Below are 23,031 nucleotides of genomic sequence, written 5' to 3'. Positions count from 1 at the left end.
ATGTTTTACAAGAGGGGTACTTTATTCACTATATATATATATTTTTTTTTTTTTTCTTTTTTTTTTCTTCAGTTGTACATACTATGCAATTATACAATTTCTTGAACACTGCAGGACCCTTGGTGCTGGTTTTTGATTTATATATATGCCCTTTACAGAGTAAGAAATATAGATACAAGTCATCACTATAATAGATGCAGTTTTAGATTTAAGAATTCATTTTTGTTCATTACAGCTCAGACAATAACTCAAATCTTCTTCGCAACACAGACCACTGTCACCAATTGAACACATTCTGCTGAACTTTTTTTAATCAATTTTGATATATGTAACCCTTTCCCTGCTATTTACATATGTGCTATGTCATCAGCAAGCAAAGCGACAGCCTCTCAGCGATGTGGCACATATGTACGTTTCTGGGTTTAAGGCTAATGCAAATACTGCGCTGATTCTCGACTTGCAGATGAACAAAGTATCAGTAACCAATTAATTACAGGCAGGAAAGAATGTTTTGATAACTACTTTTATAAAACTTCTGTTAATACTTCAGAATTCTCCAGCTCAAACTATAATAAATCTGCACCTTTTTCTAGTCTTTGATCTAAGCCCAACACATGTAGTGAAATGCAGCCCCATACTGTCCTTAAAGGGTTAATAGTCTCTTAGGAGAAAAATGCAATTCTGTCTATGTTATGGATGCCTCAGATCCAACATTTCTGTATTTGTTCAAATACTAAATCCTCCACAATAATTTGGATTAATACCAAAATGTGGACAAACACTAACATACATAGTTACATATGTGTGCCTCTAATCTATAGGGGTTGTCTCTGGTCCATTGATTTTTGTTCAAAGTAGAACAAAATCCCCCCAACAATATGTTCTGAACAGTAATAACTGATCATCTCTAACACATACCATACCAGTCTACCCTTTTTTGCCATTGTGAACTTTCTGCTGAACATTATAGAAAACAGTTGAGCATGCCCTTTTGTTTAATGATGTGATTCTCATGGTGAATTCTCTAATATCTGTAATCATGTCTAATGCCATCTACATTAGAGAACTTTAAAGGGTCTCTGTCATGGGAAAATACATTTTTTTCAAAACACATCAGTTAGTAACGCTGTCCCAACATAATTCTGCACTGAAATCCATTTTTCAAAATAGCAGATATTTTTAAATTGAATTTTGAAACCTGCCATGAAGATGAAAATGTTGTTAGTTTCCCCGGTGCCTTCAGTCATGTGACTTGTGCGCTGAAAAACGTCAGTCACTCTTTACCGCTGTGCTGCCTGTTGTAGTAATATCACCCCCCCTCCTTTTACCCCCAACAGAACAATGGGAATGTAGCAAGATAACCACTCCCTGACACAAGCTAACAGTTAACTGGTAGATCTGAGAATAGCACTCAATAGTAAAAATCCAGATACCAAACATGACAATTGCATTTGCATATTGCTGTCTGGGAAAATCCTAAAATTCCAACTAGACAGTTTGGGGCAGATTTATTAAGGGTCAAAGTGAATTCGAGGGCATTTTCGAAGTAAAAAAATTCAAAATTCGAAGTAATTTTTTGGATACTCCGGCCATCGAATAGGATACTACGACTTCGAATTTACTTTGACTTTGATTCTAAGTAAAAATCGTTTGAATATTCGACCATTCGATAATCGATGAACTGTCTCTTTTGCACATCGAATAAAAATCCTTCGATCGTACGCTAAAATCGTTACAATCGTTCAATTCGAACAATTTTATCGTTAGATCAAGCGATTTTTATTCAATCGTAGGATTGCCAAATTCGGTGAAAAAACTTCAAATTCGATATTCGAATTCAAAGTTTTTCAATTCGATGGTCGAATTTCGACGTTTTTTGTACTTCGAAATTCAACGCTTGATAAATCTGCCCCTAAATTTAAATTCCTACATTATTTTGTTATGTTCCCCCACAAAAAGAATGGCTCTGGTATGGAGGAGATTGATACATTTTACAGGATAGTGAAGAAAAAGTAGAAATTCCACAAGAATTCTAAAAAAAAGCCTATTAGTTCATGTCTTTTATCCTTTCAATCAATTTCCACATTAATGAGATTTTCTATGTTAACCCTTTAATCATTCAGATAATTCCATCTTCATTAAAGCTTCTTCCACCCATGACTCTGAAAATCTATGTACCTTTCAAAATAGTTTTTAAGAGGAAAGAAATGGTTCATTTAATTTTTTTTTTAGATTGTTGATGATATTGTGTCTTATAGAGATTATGAAGTAATAAAATACTGCCTTGAGTTTATCGATAGGATCAAAGCATAAAACTTTTTGTGCAGTGACTCCAGAGTAAGTCGCTTCAGGCGGCAAAGTCCCACTAGGTACCAGGGGCAGCAAAAATGCCATTCTTGGTACCTTACGAGCGGAGTTTCCAGTTTTCAAACTGAAAATTCGTTCTTCTAGCAAAGAAAGCACAATTATGCTCACTGCGCTAGCGTACTGGCCCTGTATCTCCCCTGAGTGGCTCCTGGGTTCATTTCTTTTTTGCTCACTGACTGGGTTCGTAAAAACGAAACAAACTAGCACTGGCACTAGTGTTTTCCTTAAAGGGATTCTGTCATAATTTTTATGATGTTGTTTTTATTTCTAAATTACACTGTTTACACTGCAAATAATTCCTGAACCAGCAAGTGTTTTTTTTTTTTTAGTTTTAATACTTTTGTGTAGGCAGCCATCTCAGGTCTTTTTGCCTGGTCATGTGGTTTCAGAAAGAGCCAGCAGGCTATTGTTACTCATAATCAATGTAACTGAATGTGACACAGTGGGACCTGGATTTTACTATTGAGTGCTGTTCCTAGATCTACCAGGGAGCTGTTATCTTGTGTTAGGGAGCTGTTATCTGATTACCTTCCATTTTTCTGTAGTTAGGCTGCTGGGGGGGGGGAGCGAGTGGGGTGATATCACTCTAACTTGTAGTACAGCAGTAAAGAGTGACTGAAGTTTATCAGAGCACTGGGGGCAGCTGGGGAAATGACAATATGTCTAGCCCCAAAATTAAATTAAGTTTGCTCTTACTCTTACTGCTGTAGGGAATCAACTTGTGCAGTCTAACTGGCCCACCGGGATACCAGGAAAACTCCCGGTGGGACCGGGTGTCGGTGGGCCCAGGTGTCAGTGGTGCCTCATGCTGCTAAACATTTCACCTATTTAATGGCCATTTCTATGAGAACAAAGAGGCTAAATAGATGGAATAATAGATTATAGTATGTAAAGAAAAGAGACTAGCAGAATAGAGGTTGAGTGAGAAGAGGAAGAATAATAATACTGAAAGTGGGCCCCTGGTCTTTGGTTTTTGGATGGGCCCCTGGTGTCCCAGTCCAACACTGAGCTTGTGTGCCATTTATTATTTGTACTTTAGCACAAAAGTTACTTGCCACCAAAGGCCATATGCATTTAATATTGCTTGCATTTAACCATCTTTCTCATCTAAAATACATTTAAAAATGACTAACATTCATGACTAACATCATTTTATAGGTACATTAATTATTATTATTATTATTATTATTATTATTCTGATACATAGTTTTAGTATAGACTGAAAATACCTTAACTTGGGTTATTCTTTAATCCTTACTAAAACAGTTTTTGCATTATGAATACAAATTTTATTCTAAAGACAGTATATATATATAAACATATAAATATAATCACAGTTTAAAATAGCATCTGTCGCTGCAATCTGGTTCTGACTCCAGGAACATTCTAACAATCTAAAAGAATCCAGCTAATTATCTGGAGAAGAACTGATTTCGACTACACAGGTTTCAATAGAATTAACTAATTCTACATTAACTGATGTATATTGGATTTTTTTTTAAATGACATTTCTTTCATAATACAAAATGGCAGTTTTTGAGTGAAGATGCCCTTTAACAAAGACCCAGTAGGGAACTGTGCAAATATTGTAATTAAAGATTTCACAGCAGTAAAAAACTGCTTATTATGTTTAGAGCTATAACAGTAAATGTCAGTGTTAATAAATGAATTACCCTTTCACGCTGATATTACACACTGGCTACCTCTCCCAAGATAGAAATTATATGGCTAATAACCATAATTTTATAGTTATTAAGAGTGGTATAATGCAAATATTTATCAGGTGTAACCACCTCTGGGACATCTAGCTATTGATACCAAGAAATGTAGACAAGAAAAACTTTTAATACTATTCCAGTTCATGGCAATGGTTTTCTCCCTGATCAACATTTTCCTTGCACAGCCCTCTGCTGTAGACAATTGTCCATTCATTTCTTTAAGGTATTAACTGAGTTTGCTTCAACTAGCACTACATCAACTGCATTATATGAATATCCACTATACATTCAATTGCAAGACACCTACCCTAAAATGAAAATCATTAATGTATATTAAAGCTCAAATGGGAGCTTTTTTTACCTGTATTATGGGACTTGGGCATGTGTCTTTATTTGGCTATCAAACTCTTTTGTGAGTTCTTATTTCCTTAAAATTGCAGTAAAAACTACATTATCCTTTATATGTACCACAGTGATCTGATGGAAGGGAAACTATTACTCTTAAATATGCAATATTTCAAGCATAGTTCATAGATTCCATAGAGGTAAAGGATCAAGCAATAAATGGCAAAATTCAGAGATTACAAATTGCTCCAGATGTGCCAGAAGTATATTCTGAAACATGCGCTAATGTTGCACGTGTTCTTTTTTATTTTTAATAGCAAACCTTTGCGATTACATATATTTATGTAAAATGTTCCTTCGTATAATAAGCCTGTAGGACTGTTAATGTGCAGAATTTTTCTATAAAGAACAGTTCAACAAGCCACATTCACAGAACTTTATTGTAGTGGGACTAGTGGCTGGGAGAAGTATGTGGGGCCTCATGAATAAAAGCACCAGCAGAGTATAGTAAGGTCATCTGTCTGAGCCACCTGCTAAAGCCATATAATAAAGGAAGGCATCCAGAAAACTGTGCACTAGTAGAAATTTGGAAATGTGAGCAGAAGGAACTATTTATGTGCATTTGCTAAATCATTTGCATCTAAAACATCCATCAGTCACTGGGTATTGCTAAATAAGAAAAAGGAACAGTGAGGCTTTAGGCCTGTATTAAGCAATATATTTGAATAGCTATCCTTCCATTCTCGAACATTCTAGAACAGAACAAAACATGTTTATTACAGAGTAATGTGCAATAATAAAAAGTCAAAGTAAGCCCACATCTAGTCCCCACAGCATACAATCAGATGTGTATTTTTAAACAGCTGACCAGTAAATGCTGACTGGTTGCTATGTTACCAGACAAGTAGCAAAATTAAGACCATTTATTACCTTACCCGATCATCAGTTTTATTTTAGAAGTTCACTTTGTGTAATTACCATTCTTATGTGGTTCTTCTAGCTAGGCACACGATCAGATTATGATGGCAATGGGCGCTTATGCAATGAGGACCACATCAACTATCTGATGCAGTCCTCAATTAAAAGAGAAAATCTAACCTGACCGATTGATATCTGGCTACAATAATAATAATAATAATAATAATAGCATAGAAAAATTAAATTCTCATTTGCTCACTCAATATTGCATTTATCCTTTTAGCCCAGCATTAATAACTTCAGTTAAGCTTTTAAGCCCCCATGTGCTAGATGTTTTAAGTTTTGATTTTTTTCTGGATGTAATGGACATTACATATGACTAGATGCCATTTTGGATTTTATTCAGCTGGATGAGGATTTGGCACATTAGTTGCGCTGTGCAGACTACTGGACAGTCATTGAGGTTGCAATGAGATCAGCCCTTCTGTTTGTTACCGCGTGTATACAGCAAAGGCCATTACTGGCAGGATTCCTGGGCTGTACCTCTCCAGAGACTCTGGCTGATGTTTATATCAGAAATCATAAGCTTATTTTGTATCTAGAGAGTAGTTTTTGCAAATACACTTGCTTATGTTTTAAGCTGTTAATGATTGTTCCATAAACTGTTATCACCTTTTATATGTTTTCATATAATATACTGCAATATACTATGATCACTCTCTTGCATGTCTAACATTGATTTAACAAAACACTTTTGCTTTTTACTTTGAGGTTTCCATCTTGTAGACTCAATTTGGTTTGAAAATGCTATGGAAACAGATTTTCAAAAAGTGTAATTTTGCAACAAAAATTCAAGAAAAACCCACACTGGCACCACTCTACTCAGTGATTTCTAGATACTTATTGTGGAAGCAGAATTTAGTACTATAAAATATAACTTTTAATGATCTGCATTAAGAAAAGTTATTCAGTCCGATAGAACAGTCAAACAAACAAAAGTCCCTTAAGTTAAAAACCCTGCTCTGAGACACTATTCTCCACTGGTATCCTTCTATCCCTCAAATGTACTTTTAGCTCTATATTGTACAGTTGCTCACACTTAAACCCAGAGCCAGGCCGGCTATATGTCCTAGGCAACCCGGCCGGTCACGCGAATTCGCAAATTGCCGATCGAGTGCAAATGGACAGGGAGATAGAACAGACAGTCTGAGAGATAGGGGACCGAACATGGGGTAGGTGACAGGAAAGGTACATGCCTGGTGCTCCTCCCAACTTTGTGCCCTAGACACGTGCCTACTCTGCCTACCCCTAGTTCCGACCCTGCATCCACATCCGCCACCGCTAAGTATCATTCAGGCACTAATTGGGCAGGGGGAGAATAGTGTTGTACTTTGTCCTGGTTTATTTCCCCATATGAGTGAGGCTGAGCCCACCTGACTATACGTTGCCCTAGATTAGCTCAGTTGCTCACCAAAGCACACTGCAACAATTGGTCGCTCATGATTCATGTCTCAGAGCAGGGTTTTTAACTAAAGGGACTTCTGTTTGTCTTGTCTATGGGAATGAATAGCTGTTTTTACTTCAGATATTTATGAAGCCTAAATTTTTTCTGGTTGAGTATTAGCGTAAAAATACTTCCTGTGGAAGTCATGTAGAAGTTTACTGCTGGGTTTCATTCAAAAACTAGAAAAAATTGAATTTTTCGGGTGACAATTCAGAAAACTCCTAAATATTACTAAATTCTGCTTCCTCAATACCTACCTGGAGTGGAGAGGTGCCAGCATGAATTTTTCTTCTCTCTTTTGAACATTTTTTGCAAAATGCCAATTTACCTAGCACACCATTATTATTGAGCCACAAATCCCTGCATATGTGGGTGGTGCATTTAAACTTTTAAAAGAAGATCATTTATTTAAGGCTTTTTAAAGATTGACTACCATTAGTGGTCAGTGATTTGAATAAATGTCAAAATAATTAACTGATAAATGCTGCTGGGAGAACACTTTAGAGTCTACAAAATACACACAGGACATCAACAATGTTGCTCATAGGATTTACAGAAATAGTTATAGGTGCAGCCTAGCTCAACCTTTTTGCATGGTGCCCCAAGGAATTGCCTACCAGAATGCAACATCTAACCACCAACTACATTTCAAAAGTCACTAGTAACTAGCACCTCTCTGGAGTTAGCAACATTGGATAAGAATATTACATTTATGGCTGGCTGTAGAGCTATTTAATTGTCTTTTCATTTATGAAAAAGACAATTATACAATTATTTTTATTGCTTATATACTGTATATACTGTAAATAATATTTGTTAGATGAGACTCAAAAGCTAACCTTGTCAAGATAATTCAATTTATGTTTTGGGTTTTGTCTTGTAAAGCAGCTCAATTTGAAGGCAGGGTTTCGGGGAGTTAAAACACGTTTGAACAAATTTAGTATTTCCTTTGGGGAGGGGTGTATTTGTCAGTTCCAGTGGCATTTTTTGTTAGTTTGGCTCAATGGGGATATGTTGTTAATGTTGTTGTTTTTTTTCTAAAACAAGAAGTCTTATTATACAAAGCACATTACCAGTCCCCTGAATGGAATAACAAAAACCCTGCAAATTAATCCCAATTGGCATAATATTCTTGGTTGCCATAAACAAAGAGAATGCTTGTTTATCATTAAATCAATAGAGTATTCATAAGGTCACGTATCATTTTCCATTGCACACATCATTTTTTGGAAGTCTATCAGTGAATAAAATTGTATTTAATTTGCAACAAGGGCAGTTAAAATACATTAGTTGTGGCTTGGAAAGAAAAAAATATAGAGAAAATGGAAAAAGGGTTTAAATGCAGCCACCTGTGGCAATGATAGTAAATTATTTCGTTTACATTTATAGTTTTGGATGAATCCTGTGTTAAACAGATTGAAAGAAGTCTTTTGTTTTATGAGAAAATATATTTATAATACCCAGCTTGGTCATAATGGATAGAGATATTTTCCAGAAAAGTATGTTGTTATTCCAAATGGTCAAGATTCAAATATCTACAAATATCAATGTGATATTTCAGAGGTAAATGTAGTTCATTGTTTTATGGGACTTTATTATTAGATGCAGAGACTTAAACGATGGTAAAATCGTTTGCTGTTCTGTTAAGAGCAGTCGAGGCATATCAAACTAATGACACCTTAGCTGTTGTAAATCCCAATTGAGAGCATGCCAGTTGATGGGAGCCAATATAGCTAAAGGTACTTGCAAAGTAATGAGTGAGGGATCTCTGAATTGTTGGTTTCTTTAAACCAATGTGGACTAATGTGAACCATTTCTCCTAAATATGTCACTTCTAGTGATGGGCGAATTTGCCCCGGCGTCTCGTTTTTGACGCTGGCCCCCGTTTTTCCGACGCCGGCGCCCGTTTTTGACGCCAGCGTCCGTTTTTCGGAAAATTTTTTTTGACGCCCGACGAATTTTTTCCGCGAATTTTCGCGGGAGTTTCGCGAATTTATTCGCTGGCGGCGAATCGCGCAAATTCGCCGCGAATTCGCGCCTGGCGAATAAATTCGCCCATCACTAGTCACTTCTTCTTTGCTGGTACTAACTTGTTTTTTGGGGGTACTTTATTACATTAAAACCTGGTTTTAAAATCAATAATAATGTTATAACTTTAGGAGGTACTAATGCTTAATCTTGCAATTATTAGCATATTATAGAGGCAGATTTATCAAGGGTTGAAGTGAATTAGAGGGAATTTTCGAAGTAAAAAAATTCAAATTCAAAGTAATTTTTTGGATGCGTCGACCATTGATACTACGACTTCGAATTTACTTTGAATTCGAAGTAAAAATAGTTCAAATATTCGACCATTCGATAATCCAAGTACTGTCTCTTTAAAAAAACTTCGACTTCAATACTTCGCCAAATTAAACCTGGCGAAGTGCTATGTTAGCCTATGGGGACCTTCTACAACCATTTTCTAAGTCTTTACACATCGAAGTTAAATCGTTCGATCGTACGCTAAAATCGTTCAATCGTTCGATGGCCAAATTCGGTGAAAAATACTTTGACTTCGATATTCGAAGTATTTTAATTCGATGGTCGAATTTCGAAGTATTTTAAACTTCAAAATTCGACCCTTGGTAAATCTGCCCCTCAGAGTTATAAACTTCAAACATACTCATCATGTTGATATTTTGGAGAATGGATTTGTAGAAATTGCCTGCACATAGAATTTGTTGGTTTATTTGGTCAGACTTTGAAACCAATATAACATTGGATCTTATCAGTAGATTTAATTGCCATCAATCTCAACTTTATTTTTATAAGCTGTATACAGGTATAGGATCCCTTATCCGGAAACCCAATATCCAGAAAGCTCCGAATCATGGAATGGCTGTCTCCCATAGACTCCATTTTATCCAAATAATCCAAATTTTTAAAATTGATTTCCCATTTCTCTGTAATAATAAAACAGTAGCTTGTACTTGATCCCAACTAAGATATAATTAATCCTTATTGGAAGCAAAACCAGCCTATTGGGTTTAATTAATGTTTAAAGTCATTTCTAGTAGACTTAAGGCAAAATTACGGAAAGATCCATTATCCAGAAAACCCCAGGTCCCGAGCATTCTGGATAACAGGTCCCATACCTGTAATAGGTATAACGTTTGCATGCTTATGGGTTTATTATCCCCATATTCTATCTTGAAACATTAATAAATATAGAACATATAGAAAACAATGATCTGAATGTTATGAACAAAATGATAAAAATTGCAAAAGCATTACAATAAGCAATACCACTTTATTAAAAGCTGGGGAACCAGCCAAAACATCAGTCTCTCCTCACTAAATACATCTTGTGAATTACAATAAGTCCTGTGAGTCTCAGGTTCCACTGCTGTGTGGAAAAAAACACAAGAGTTTTGATTATGGAAAAATTGATATGTATGACATCTTATGCATTTATTTTTAATATAATGTTTTAGGAGTATATCATAGGGAGTGCATTTGGTGTATAGGAGAAATAAATAAACAATCACATAAGAGAAATCCATCATGAAACATATCACAGGGGCAGATTTCATATGAATATAAGTATCTGATATAAAACACGGAAAAAAAAAACGTTTACTACCAAAAGTTTAAGCGCATAAATGCAGACACATAAAACCACTTTAATGCTGCATGGTTAAGTTGTGTTTTGCTTAGAGGCCTTTGCAATAAAAACCTATCTAATAGGTAAACTTGTAACACAATATTTTGTATTTTTTATTATTTCCTAAAAGCATTTATATCCCAGAGCATACCTATCCTTTGTTGGTCACCTTTTTGTTAACCTGTTTGTCTAACTCCGACTCTTAGCAATATGTACTACCACACATAATTCCCATATGTAATAAAAGTTATGAAGTTTGCTGAGGTACAGTAATCTATAGCAACCAATAAAAAATTAAACAAAACTAACTGCTGACTGGTTGCTATAGGTGACTATAGCAACCTTTTATTACATAAGCCTCGTAAGACTTTTAAAGATGTATTCCTTCGTGCTTGGCAGGAAACTACCGCTTTTAAGCCCCAAAGGCACTGTATGTTTGAAACTAAAAGTAGCTATTCAGTTCTACAACAGAAATTCCATTAGTAAAAATATTTAATCCAGAAGCTCACCTCAGAAGTATTAATAATAAGAGTTTGCCCTTGATGACACATAACTTGAGCCATCTGATCTTCTTTCTAATTACAGAACCGTATAGATTGTTTCTATCTAGTCCTTATTTACAGGTGTCTGAGGATTACTGGATCAAAGATTTTGTAAGACAGACAGAGGGAAAAGGAAGATGGGTGACGAAGAGCAAGGACATAAAGAAATGCAGTGTTTTTAGAGATCTAGGACATTATAAGATAGAGAAAAAAAATGTTGTTGCAATAGGACTGAAGGAGACCTGTCAGATGCTCCAGTGCTGTGCCTGGTGAAAGTTAAAGGGATACTGTCATGGGAAAAAAAAAACATTTCCAAAATGAATCAGTAAATAGTGCTGCTCCTGCAGAATTCTGCACTGAAATCCATATCTCAAAAGAGCAAATAGATTTTTTTATATTCAATTTTGAAATCTGACATGAGGCTAGACATGTTGTCAATTTCCCAGCTGCCCCAAGTCATGTGACTTGTGCTCTGATAAACTTCAATCACTCTTTACTGCTGTACTGCAAGTTGGAGTGATATCACCCCCTCCCTTTCCCCCCCCCCCAGCAGCCAAACAAAAGAACAATGGGAAGGTAACCAGATAACAGCTCCCTAACACAAGATAACAGCTGCCTGGTAGATCTAAGAACAGCACTCAATAGTAAAAACCCATGTCCCACTGAGACACATTCAGTTACATTGAGAAGGAAAAACAGCAGCCTGCCAGAAAGCATTTCTCTCCTAAAGTGCAGGCACAAGTCACATGACCAGGGGCAACTGGGAAATTGACAAAATGTCTAGCCCCATGTCAGATTTCAAAATTGAATATAAAAAAATCTGTTTGCTCTTTTGAGAAATGGATTTCAGTGCAGAATTCTGCTGGAGTAGCACTATTAACTGATGCGTTTTGAAAAAAACATGTTTTCCGATGACAGGATCCCTTTAACAGGTGAAATAAAAGAATGTCCCACTATGATCAGTGAGCTGAAACTTTTATTCTCTAAAACAAAAGAAAACATATTAATTAAAGGACACCTATATTATTTACACCACTGAGGGTGCAAGCTAACAGAACCTGTACCTCCGGTAACACTCCATTTTCAGGGAAACAATAGTATTTTTTCAAGAAAAAAAAACAATTCAATAGGTGCCCTTGAAGGATAAGTTTTAAAGTACAACCATGAAAATTATAAATGTGCCTTTAGTGAGTATTTAGTTGTTTTCTACTTCTTATAATTGGCTGTTTGGATCACCATATAAAGCAATTCTTAATGGCATTACTTTTTATGATTTATTGATGAATATGATTTCATGAGAATATTTCACTTCACTTTTATGAGTATACTTTCCCATTTCCCATACATGAAATGCAAGTGCCTCTTCTGTTAAACACTTTCATAATAATTTTCTTATCTATCCATTTTTTAATTTTTTGGATTCACTGGAAATATAATACCTTTCCTTCATCAGTGAGCCAGAACTAGAAAAAGACAAATGTCCCATCCAGATTTTAATGCCAGCAAGTAGAGACTATAATCACCTGCTTCCTGCTCCAAATCCCTGTTTTTGTTTCGAAGGAAGAGATACAAATATATCATCTTTTTACATGCACTGAGACAGGAATTAATGTGACCAGAGGGACAAGTATGGGATTTTACTATTCATGAGTTGTATTCAGTATATATAGTGCCAAAGGATCAAAGCCAAGGTAACAGCCCAAGGAAGGCGCCAGCCTCCAAAAACCTACAGGGGGGCTGGCAGTATATCTGTCTACAGTAACAACTCTGTTAAGGTTGAAATCTGCTCCAATTAACACTCTAAGTAACTACAAAACACAGCATTATTTTCACTTTGCTTATTGGAAAAATTATTAATTTTTTATTGTGGCAAGTTTCCATTATTACAAGGGAGTTTACACTAAAAATTAAGCTGCAGACAGCAGAACAAAGCAGAACAGTTTAGCAGAGCTGTCAACCCCCCATTTACTAGATTTTGATCCTCTCCCCCCGGTCTCCTGTCCTTCTTCCGAATTCCCCAAAGTGCGCATGTCCGGGCAGAGATCTGTGGCTTCAGGGGAGAGATTTGCGCATGCACATCACATCCAGGGGTGGCCCTCTGCCTTGACACCACTTCTGGGTTTACAGAAAATCTCTTGGTAACGCACTCTATCTACAACAGAAAACTCCAAGATCTGAAAATGTGTCTCACACACCAAAGTTAATTCTATGCTGCTGTTTGTGATCAGTGATCCATTTCAGGGCGTCCTTCCAGTATACATGTTAATCTCTAGAGTGCAAAGTGTTAGAAAAGCCAAAGTGAGCTCCCTAAACAAAATCCCAAGTTTCTATAAAAATAGTATATAAATGTAAATTACTAAAGAGGATTATTTTAAGCAATGGAAAATTAACTTTAATAGGGGTAGCAAGCAACACAGCATTAAAAAATATGGAGGTACATGTAAGAAATCTTCCATCTAAACAACAGCACATACTTTCAATAATGGAATGCACAAAAAAGTTGTAATAGAGAGGAGAGAGAAAGGAGCACATCTTTTAAAAGTTAAGTGCGTAAATGGCAGAAAACATCTTTATTATTTTGTATTATTGTTCATTATTTTTTCCTTTATTTAGGGGCAGATTTATCAAGGGTCGAATTTTGAGGGTTAAAAAACCCTCAAATTCGACCCTTGAAGTAAAATCCTTCGAATTCATATTTCGAATTTGAAGGATTTTAGAGCAAAAGCTTAGATTGAATAAAAATCGTTCGATCGAACGATTAAATCCTTCGAATCGAACGATTTTTAGCAATCGAATAATTTTTATACGATCAAAAAAAACTTAGAAAAGTGCTCTGGAAGGTCCCCATAGGCTAACATATACATGTATTTGAAAGGAAAAGATTAACTCTTAAGATAAATTAAATAAATGCTCAGACTCTACAGCCACACAAGGAATGTTAATCAATTATAAAGAAAAAAAGAGAGAAAGAAAAGGAAACTTGTTTTGTGACTGTATCAATTCACCAGACCTCTATATATTGGACACTTCCCTTGATATTTATCACAAAGATAGTACTTAACCAATAAATAGGTTTGTTGTTACAATTCATTAAATGCAGTGTAAAGTGACCTGTGCAATCGATTGTGCTTTTGATTTTTTTTTGTTCTAATTTATAAAGTGCCGTGTGCAATCAATTAATTCACCAATTCATTTAGTCTAAAGTATACCATTTCAAAGTGACTTGTTCATAAATTAACTAAAATATTTATTGGTTAAGTTGATTGATAAAAACTTTGAGAGTGAATGTAATTAACTTATGAATGAATTGGAATTTTTATATATACTGGCACCTTAAATGAACTAAATTGATTGAATCGGGAGTGATTAACTCCTAATTTTATCTTCAGTTGTTGCTGACGTTGTGGGTTAAATCTGAATAAAATAACAACGATACTAATTGACAAGTTTCTTTTCATTTAAAATCGTTTTATTGTGGGTTCTTTGAAGGTGAATGTTGCACGTGGCACGTTATATTTAGCAGGGAGAAGTTAAACATACCTAATACTAACAATAAGCAACATTGTAATTTTATAGCCTGGTGTTATCAGCTTATTTTAAATACTGCAAACAAAGTATCAAGTCGGGTAATCTAAATAGATAAGGGTATCCTTTTCTAAACCATACAACAAAGTGAAACTGAATAACCCACTATCTTTGTGATAAATATTAAGGGAAGTTTTCGATATATAGAGGTCTGGTGAATTGATACAGTCACAAAACAAGGTTCCTTTTCTTTCTCTCTTTTTTCTTTATAACATATATATATATATATACATATATATTTACACACAGAGGGGCCCATTTACTTAGCTCTAGTGAAGGAATAGAATTAAAAAACTTTGAATTTCGAATGATTTTTTTGGCTACTTCGACCATCGAATGGGCTACTTCGACCTTCGACTACGACTTTGACTTCGAATCGAACAATTCAAACTAAATATCGTTCGACTATTTGACCATTCGATAGTCAAAGTCCTGTCTCTTTAAAAAAAAAACTTCAACCCCCTAGTTCCCCACCTAAAACCTACCAAAGTCAATGTTAGCCTATGGGGAAGGTCCCCATAGGCTTTCTAAGTATTTTTTTGTCGAAGAAAAATCGTTCGATCGATGAATTAAAATCCTTCGAATCGAACGATTCAAAGGATTTAATCGTTCGATCAAAATATTTTTTGTTCGATCGTTCGATCAAATTATTTGCGCTAAATCCTTCGACTTTGATATTCGAAGTCGAAGGATTTCAATTCGGCAGTCGAATATCGAGGGTTAATTAACCCTCGATATTCGACCATAAGTAAATTTGCCCCATAGTAATGAAGGGCACACACAAAAAAACAATTAACCACATTGATAATGGTGTGTGGCTCCGTTTCTTGGCAAAAGGTCAAGAATGAGAAATAAACAATTAAGAATGAAGAAGAAAGAAAAGAAGCAACTTGTAGAATGGTCTACCAAGGTAACCTCCAGTCCAAAGGTTTGCCAACTGTTTTTGCAATATCTAGAAAATTCAAATGTAGGAAACCATCCACTAGTAAAGTAGTAGCCAAAGGTATTTTGTAAAATTACAATAATAAAAAATTACAATAATTACAATTTAATTATTAGGACATATGTAAGCCTAACGCCTTTCGTGCCTGAAGTGGGCACTTACTCATAGGCTGGTGGTCTCCCCTTGGTACAATCATATTTAATTGATCAACAAGACCACCAGCCTATGAGCAAGTGCCCACTTCAGCCACAAAATGTGTTAGGCTTCCATATGTCCTAATAAAGACTTTTTATGGTTTTTTACTTGAAAAAAACAGGTCATCCAGGTCACTAATACCCACCAGTATACCTTAGCAACAATAACCAATAGATGGATGAATAGATAGATGGGATAGATAGATAGATAAATTGATAGGTGGTAGTATAATAATTGCTGTATAGATAAATAGATAGACTAGTTATGGTGCCTTTAGATATTTCTCACCTTTATTTTCAATTATTGATATTCCAAAGTAAGTTTCCCAAGTTTCCAAGCATTCCTGCTTTTCAATAAATCAATATTTTTTATTTTCCTTGGTTCCCTAGCTATAAAAAGTGAAATCAATTGTAGGATAGTAATATATATTCAAATATGTGAACCTTTAGAGCAATACATTCCAAATACTAAACATAACAGTACCCAAGGCATATTAATTTAGTTTCAAGAAAGGTCCAGCTGTAAACATTATGTCATCTTTTAAGACCTTTGTTTTTCTTAATTAAATAAATTAGAGTTGGATTTTTCCATTAAGATATATGGACAGAGAACTCTGAATTCAAGAAGCATTTAAGAAGTTATATTCAATAAAATTAAATTAACTAAAAGCCAGAAATGGGCACTGCTCTGAACTTCAAATTAGTAGCCTGTAAAGATGGCATTCTTTCCAGACATGTCTCAGTGGTGCCAGATTTCACTCAGTTTCAGAACGGAGAGGGTAATGGGAGTAAGCAGAAATTCAGAAGAGAGAGAGATTCAGCAATCAATTGGTAAATTGTGCACAATGCTGCTATTTGTTCAGAGCAACCAAACATCTGACAAATTGACACTAGGGGGAACATTTACTTAGCTCGAGTGAAGGATTAGAATAAAAAATACTTCAAATTTTAAAGTATTTTTTTGCTTAGTTCGACCATCGAATTGGCTACTTCGACCTTCGACTACGACTTTGAATCGAACTGCAAATCGTTCGACTATTCAACCATTCTATAGTCGAAGTACTGTCTCTTTAAAAAAAATTCGACCACCTACTTCGCCACCTAAAACCTACTGAGCACCAATGTTAAACGATGGGGAAAGGTCTGGAACAATCGGTCAGCACTCACCCAAACCACAAACTTGTCAGACAGGTGCACGTGCAAGGTTGTCCACTCCAACCGGATTAACAATACAAGACGAAATCACAGCACCATCCAAATTGTGTGTAATCTTAAAAAGCCTTTATTGGATTTCTGGCTTGGATCTCAAACGAACAACGTTTCAGGCCGGCGTGGCCTTTTTTCAACTTGCTAAAGGACACGCAGGCCTGAAACGTTGTTCGTTTGAGATCCAAGCCAGAAATCCAATAAAGGCTTTTTAAGATTACACACAATTTGGATGGTGCTGTGATTTCGTCTTGTATGGGGCATTCTAGGCAATTTGGGATCAAAGGAAAATCGAAGAAGAATGATTTTTCCTTTGACCGTTCGATCGAAGGAATTGCGCTAAATCCTTCGGCTTCGATGTTCAAAGTCGAAGGATTTAACTTCAAGGGCCGAATATCGAGGGTTAATTAACCCTCGATATTCGACCAATAGTAAATGTGCCCCTAGGTTTGTGTTCATTTGTTAAGCACTTTTTACTAAGAGTTCCCTACTTTAATTTGTGGAAATTTTCAAACACAAGGGTTAAAAGAAAACTTTGACCAAGTTAAGATGGGCAGACAGCATTTAGGCTGTAAAGCATTTGTGGATAACATATATTATTATTATTATTATTATTATTACATTTTTCCCTAAAATTTGCTTTGCAGGAAAAAAATCTGATTTTCAGTTTTTTTTCTGAATTTTCACTCGGGGAATTGCACGAAACCCATCGCACATCAGAAAATCATTGGGACTTCTCCCATTGACTTATATGCAACCTCAAAAGGTCTGAGATGCTGGATTTTCTGACATTTCCATCCTCAGGGTTTAATAAATTCTGAAAAATTTGTGTTTTTTTAAAAGTCTGATTTTATAAAAAAAATCACAAACATTTCGTGATTTTTGCATTCGGAGTTTAGTAAATAACCCCCATAATGTGTACATTATAGGTCCCCTTTAAATTCATTAAGATGACTGACATTTTGCTTGTATGCAATATTCTTATTGGTGAATTCTGTAAAATTTAAATCTGTATGTTGTCATATGCTTTAGAAAACTAAGGTACATACAGTCTTTCAGTTTTATAAAGGGTTTAAATCCCCTTCAAAATCACAAGGCAAACTTATCTGGGTATGGAACTCCAAAAATTTCCCAAGATACAAAAATCTTTTTTATTTTTTTTTGTTTGTGCTTAAGACTTTAAATGGCTTTGATTCATATCATTTGATAAATGTGGCTCCAATAATATGGAATGGATTGTGTTTTCAAACAGTAGATTAGATGTTTTGCTGAAAACTTAAAGTATTTGGAATGGGTCTCAAAATTAGACATGCATGTATCACACTTTTGGTTTCTTGCCATGTTTCTATAAAATATTGGCAGAGATGGTAATTTTAAATCATTATTTGAAATGATCTAATGTGATTTCCATCTCTGGTGGGCCTTCTGATTTCAGTACTTTGGCAAGCTAAGTCTTTAAATACTTTTTCATTATTCATTTGTCTACACATTTCTATTTTATGTATTAAAATACAAACAAAAACAGCAACAATAATCATAATAATTTCTTCCTTTAAGCAGACATATAAGCTTAAAAAGAGGTGTTCATGAATTAAAACGGCACCTAGATTAACCTAGTTAAATGAAAAGGGTACCCTTCTTCCAAACCCCTTACTGTTTACCATAGAGGAAAAGATACAAAATAATTCTTGTAGCTCTTGTCAATGGGAGCGAAATACTCCAAAAAGAAAGAAATTAACGAAATAATTCCCTCAGTTTATACATTAAAGAGCACTGATCCATATCCATCTACCACAAAAAGTGATATATGAGCGGACTCACAAAAAAACAGCCTAAAACCCTCATGAAGGCAATAAACATCTTCAAATTGTCAAAGGTTTTTTTCACCTTTAAATGAAGTTTTAGTATGGTGTACAGAGTGATATTCTGAGACAATTTACAATTGATTTTCATTTTTTATTATTTGTTTTTTAGTTATTTAGCTTTTTATTCAGCAGCTCTCCAGTTTGCAATTTTAGCAATCTGGTTGCTAGAGCCCAAATTACCCAAGCAACCAAGGAGAGGCCTTAAAAGAAAAATGAGCAATACAAAGTAGAAATAACAATAAATTTGTAGCCTTACAGAATATTTGGTTTTTAGAATGGGTCAGTGTGCCCCATTTGAAAGCTGGATACATTTAGAAGAAAAAGGAAAATAATTCAAAAACTATAAAAAAGAAGAAATGAAGGCCAATTGAAAAGTTGCTTAGAATTAGCCATTCTAGAGCATACTAAAATTTAACTTGAAGGTGAACCACCCCTTTAAAGGTACATCTGCCATTGACATGATTTTGACAGGTTTTAGCTGGAGTATTTTGGGATTTTTAGCTGCTATGGAATATTAAAACCCCAAAAATTTGGATTTTTCCCCTTTATAAACTCCACCAGAAAAATTTGAGGTTTAATAAATAGTCCCCTAAATGTCAGTATTACAGGGGGCGGAGCTAACCGCGAGACAAAACGGAGGTGTTCTAGACCAGCTTCTTACGGCACGGGAATATCAACTACTTAAACATCACACAGTCTAAACAACTTGGCAATAGTTTCCAATGTTGCATGCACTTTCACAGATCAGCAGACAGCGGTGATTTTAAAAAGGCTTTATTACCTCAACAATACAACTAACGCGTTTCGTATGTCATCACACGTACTCATAGGCATGTGCGCGTTAGGTGTATTGTCGAATCATGACATAATGCTATCTGCTTTTTTTTTAAAATAATCCCACACCGAGAGGGGAATGGAAATTAAACGAATATTTACTGAATCACACTGAGGTAATCCAGGAGTTGATTTAGGCCATTCCTCAATATTTTTCTGATAATGACAATGGGAAACAGACCAAAGAGACAGTCTGGGCCGCTCACAAAACAGTATTCAGAGGGATACAGCTCCGCAAATTAAGGGAAACTCGAATAAAACGACTCACGACAGAAGCCCTTGTGCTAGAAACCTCACACAAAATAAACCAAGACCCCCATACGCTAGCAGCACTAATCACCAAAACGGGGGACCTTAAACAAATTTGAATAGAAAATGGACAAACTGCCTGTTCTATGAAAAAGGCAACAAGGCAGAGACCCTACTAGCTAAACTCCTGACCCCTAACAAATCTGCAATATTAATCAGGGCAATAAAGAATTCTAAGGGAAAGTGACTTCATAGAACTAGCGACACCTGACCTGACGTCCAAAATAACAGACATGTACTCCCAGAATTACCTCCCGATGCTTAAACACCTCACTTTGACACTACGCTCATGGCAGGAAAAAACCTATTTCATAGCTAGGAAGGCCCAAAGTAGTCCCAAAAATTTATACCTGTTCCATACGCTGCCCATACACATTGCAAAAAGAAATATTCAAATTCTTCTGGAATAATAAACACTCTAGGGTAAATAAATCTATTCTCATGCAATCTATACCAAAGGGAGGCCTTAACTTCCCCAGTGTTCACCACTATTGGAAAGTGGCCCAGATGTCTCAAATGGTCAAGATCCACTGCCCCCCTGGACACTGTCTGATGAGGCCCCCTACCTCCCAAAACTCTCTTATGGATCCGAGGAAACTAGACCTTCATCAATACTCACAAATTTGATACTGAAGCACACCATACAACTTAGGGAAAAAATCTGGCTCAAATATAAAGAGGAGATCAGTTTAAACCCAGCAATATTCCACACTCCAGATTTTCCCCCAGGCCAAGACTTAAAACCTTTCAGATGGTGGCTAGACAACAACTTTCTAGACATAGACAGTATGCCCCCACTTGGCAGTATCATAACTTGGGATGACCTGCAAAGTAAACACTCTTGCTGGAAACACTACAGATACCTACAAATCAGACACTTTGTTCAAAAGCAAATGGGCAAGACCCACCCATAAAAAGACACATTTTGAATATCTCTGTTCACACCCTTAAAAACTGTGCAGGAGAACAATGGCAACTTGCACTCTACTACATAAGGAAAGCATCTATTAACACAATTGTTAAGGAAAATGCATTCAAACTGCTATATGATTGGTATTTTACCCCGGCAAAGCTGCATAAAATCTATGGCTCCAATCCAAAACTGCTTCAGAGGGTGCAGGGAGACGAACTACACATGTGGTGGGGATGCCCACTGATCTCTGCACTATGGAAAGAAATATTTCTCCTGAGCACCTTATTGAAAAATAATGTCCGACCAGACTCTTGGCTGGCTCTACTCACCTTTAAACCAAACTCCCTCACCAGGAAAGAATTTAAACTCTGTTCACAAATTTACCTAGAAAAGAAAGGCATCCTTACACTTGCAAAAGTAAAAAGGAAAATCTCGTTGGTGTCCTCGATGGAAAAACTTACTCCGATGAAACACTGCAAAATGGACAAATACGACAAAATCTGGACCCCAGGTGTAATCTAGTGCAAGACTCAAGACCACCCACTACAAACGGGATAAGCCGCAAAATAACAAAATATAGGATAAAGTCAAAATCACTAACTTGTAATACTGTAATCTGTATTACCGATGGCCCAATGTGTTTCCTAAACCCAAGCCAACTTCTTTAGTTGGCTTGGGTTTAACTTTGAGTTTCGTGTGCCATAAAGAAAATTGCATGATGATGAGTTAAGTTATGCTTCATAACTTGATTTACTTCAAGGAAGTATCTCTGTAGGCACATATTGGCTTTGTAGATGCACTGGAAGTAGCTCTTTGGGCTGGCATTTCCCTTTAAGGAATATCTTACTTGTTTGGCTAAATCTGTGAAAAATGTAGAGTAACTCAAAGTATTGAATAAATACATTGTTATTGTCCATTTCCAGGCTGTGCTGCATAATGGGTTCTGCACATATGAAATGTCTGTAGCCAATGATTTCTTTGAGCTGATTTCTAAATTTTGCTAATGACATTTGTTGAAATATTTTTATTCTTTTTTAGAAGATACTAAGATACTAATGCAAACTAAGTTGCACACCTGTGTTCCAATAACATATTTGTGTTAAAATTGTATATTAACATACAATTTTTCAGGGGGAGGCAAGAATTACATTGCCACAGTTAATGACATTCATACAGTAATAAAATTACTGACATATCCTCTTTCCATTATTTAGACAATAGAGAACATCAAGGTGTATCTACATGAGAAGGAGCTTTGGAAGAAATTTCATGAAGCAGGCACTGAGATGATAATAACTAAGGCTGGCAGGTCTGTAAAATATCTTAAAATGTTTATTTTGTTTATATGAATCTGGATTAATCATATCACTGATTTTAAGATGACTTTTCAGACACGTTCTGTTCTGGAGGATTTTCTGGGACCTCATTTTATCATAACAATTGCACTCTTAGCAAATTCTACAGTACTTACTTAATTACTTACAATGCTTACTTAATCTTGATCTCTGAAATGTTCAGAAATAATCTCCACTTTCCCGTTTACTGAATGACTAAACTATGTGCATGCATTATATTAACAAAGGAAATATTTTATGGATCATTATACCTAATACACTAATTGGTCACTGACATTGTCTATTTGAGGTCAGGACTCCCGACTATTAAAATTATTTTATTACAATTCAAATTTTTGCCATCATTTTTTTAGATAAAACTTCTGGATCCAATTTATGCTTTCAAAAACTCAGATGTCTGTTGTAAATTCCGCAATATTATCCGTATAGTGTATGAAATGTAGATTCCGCAATTTACCACAGCCAGGTAAAAGGATGCAACCAAGGTTCCCAGAGATGAAACGATTTATTCAGATTATCCAGCCAAGAGACAGCAAGTTATACAGAGATCTTTCAAAATGTGCCCACAGGTTATTCTTCCTTCCTTCTCTCTTTCCCTCTTCTTCTTTTCAGCCAAAACCAGCTCCATTGTAATACTGTTTCTATGCCATTGACCCAAATGGGGAATGGTTCTGATTGGCTAATGACAAGTTAAGCTCCCCATAGACGCGACGATTCTTCTTGCCGAACGACCGATTTTAGGGAAGCCCGACCAATTATCGTGTGGTTAGTGGTATTCGAACGATTG

The 23,031-nt window shown here is 35.7% G+C and overlaps 1 protein-coding gene across 1 annotated transcript in view; it reads left to right on the top strand.

Moving 5' to 3' along the window:
* tbx4.S (T-box 4 S homeolog) overlaps positions 1-23,031 on the top strand; it is a 102,985-nt gene that overhangs the window by 25,276 nt on the left and 54,678 nt on the right. Inside the window, exon 3 of the mRNA XM_018249613.2 lies at positions 22,104-22,198. Coding sequence (XP_018105102.1) covers positions 22,104-22,198 — 95 coding nt within the window. The remainder of the gene's footprint in view (positions 1-22,103; positions 22,199-23,031) is intronic.

Source organism: Xenopus laevis, chromosome 2S, assembly GCF_017654675.1.
Source record: "Xenopus laevis strain J_2021 chromosome 2S, Xenopus_laevis_v10.1, whole genome shotgun sequence".
Lineage (NCBI taxonomy): Eukaryota > Metazoa > Chordata > Amphibia > Anura > Pipidae > Xenopus > Xenopus laevis.
The sequence above is the reverse complement of the archived record's forward strand: the minus strand, read 5'-3'. Positions and strand labels throughout refer to the sequence as shown.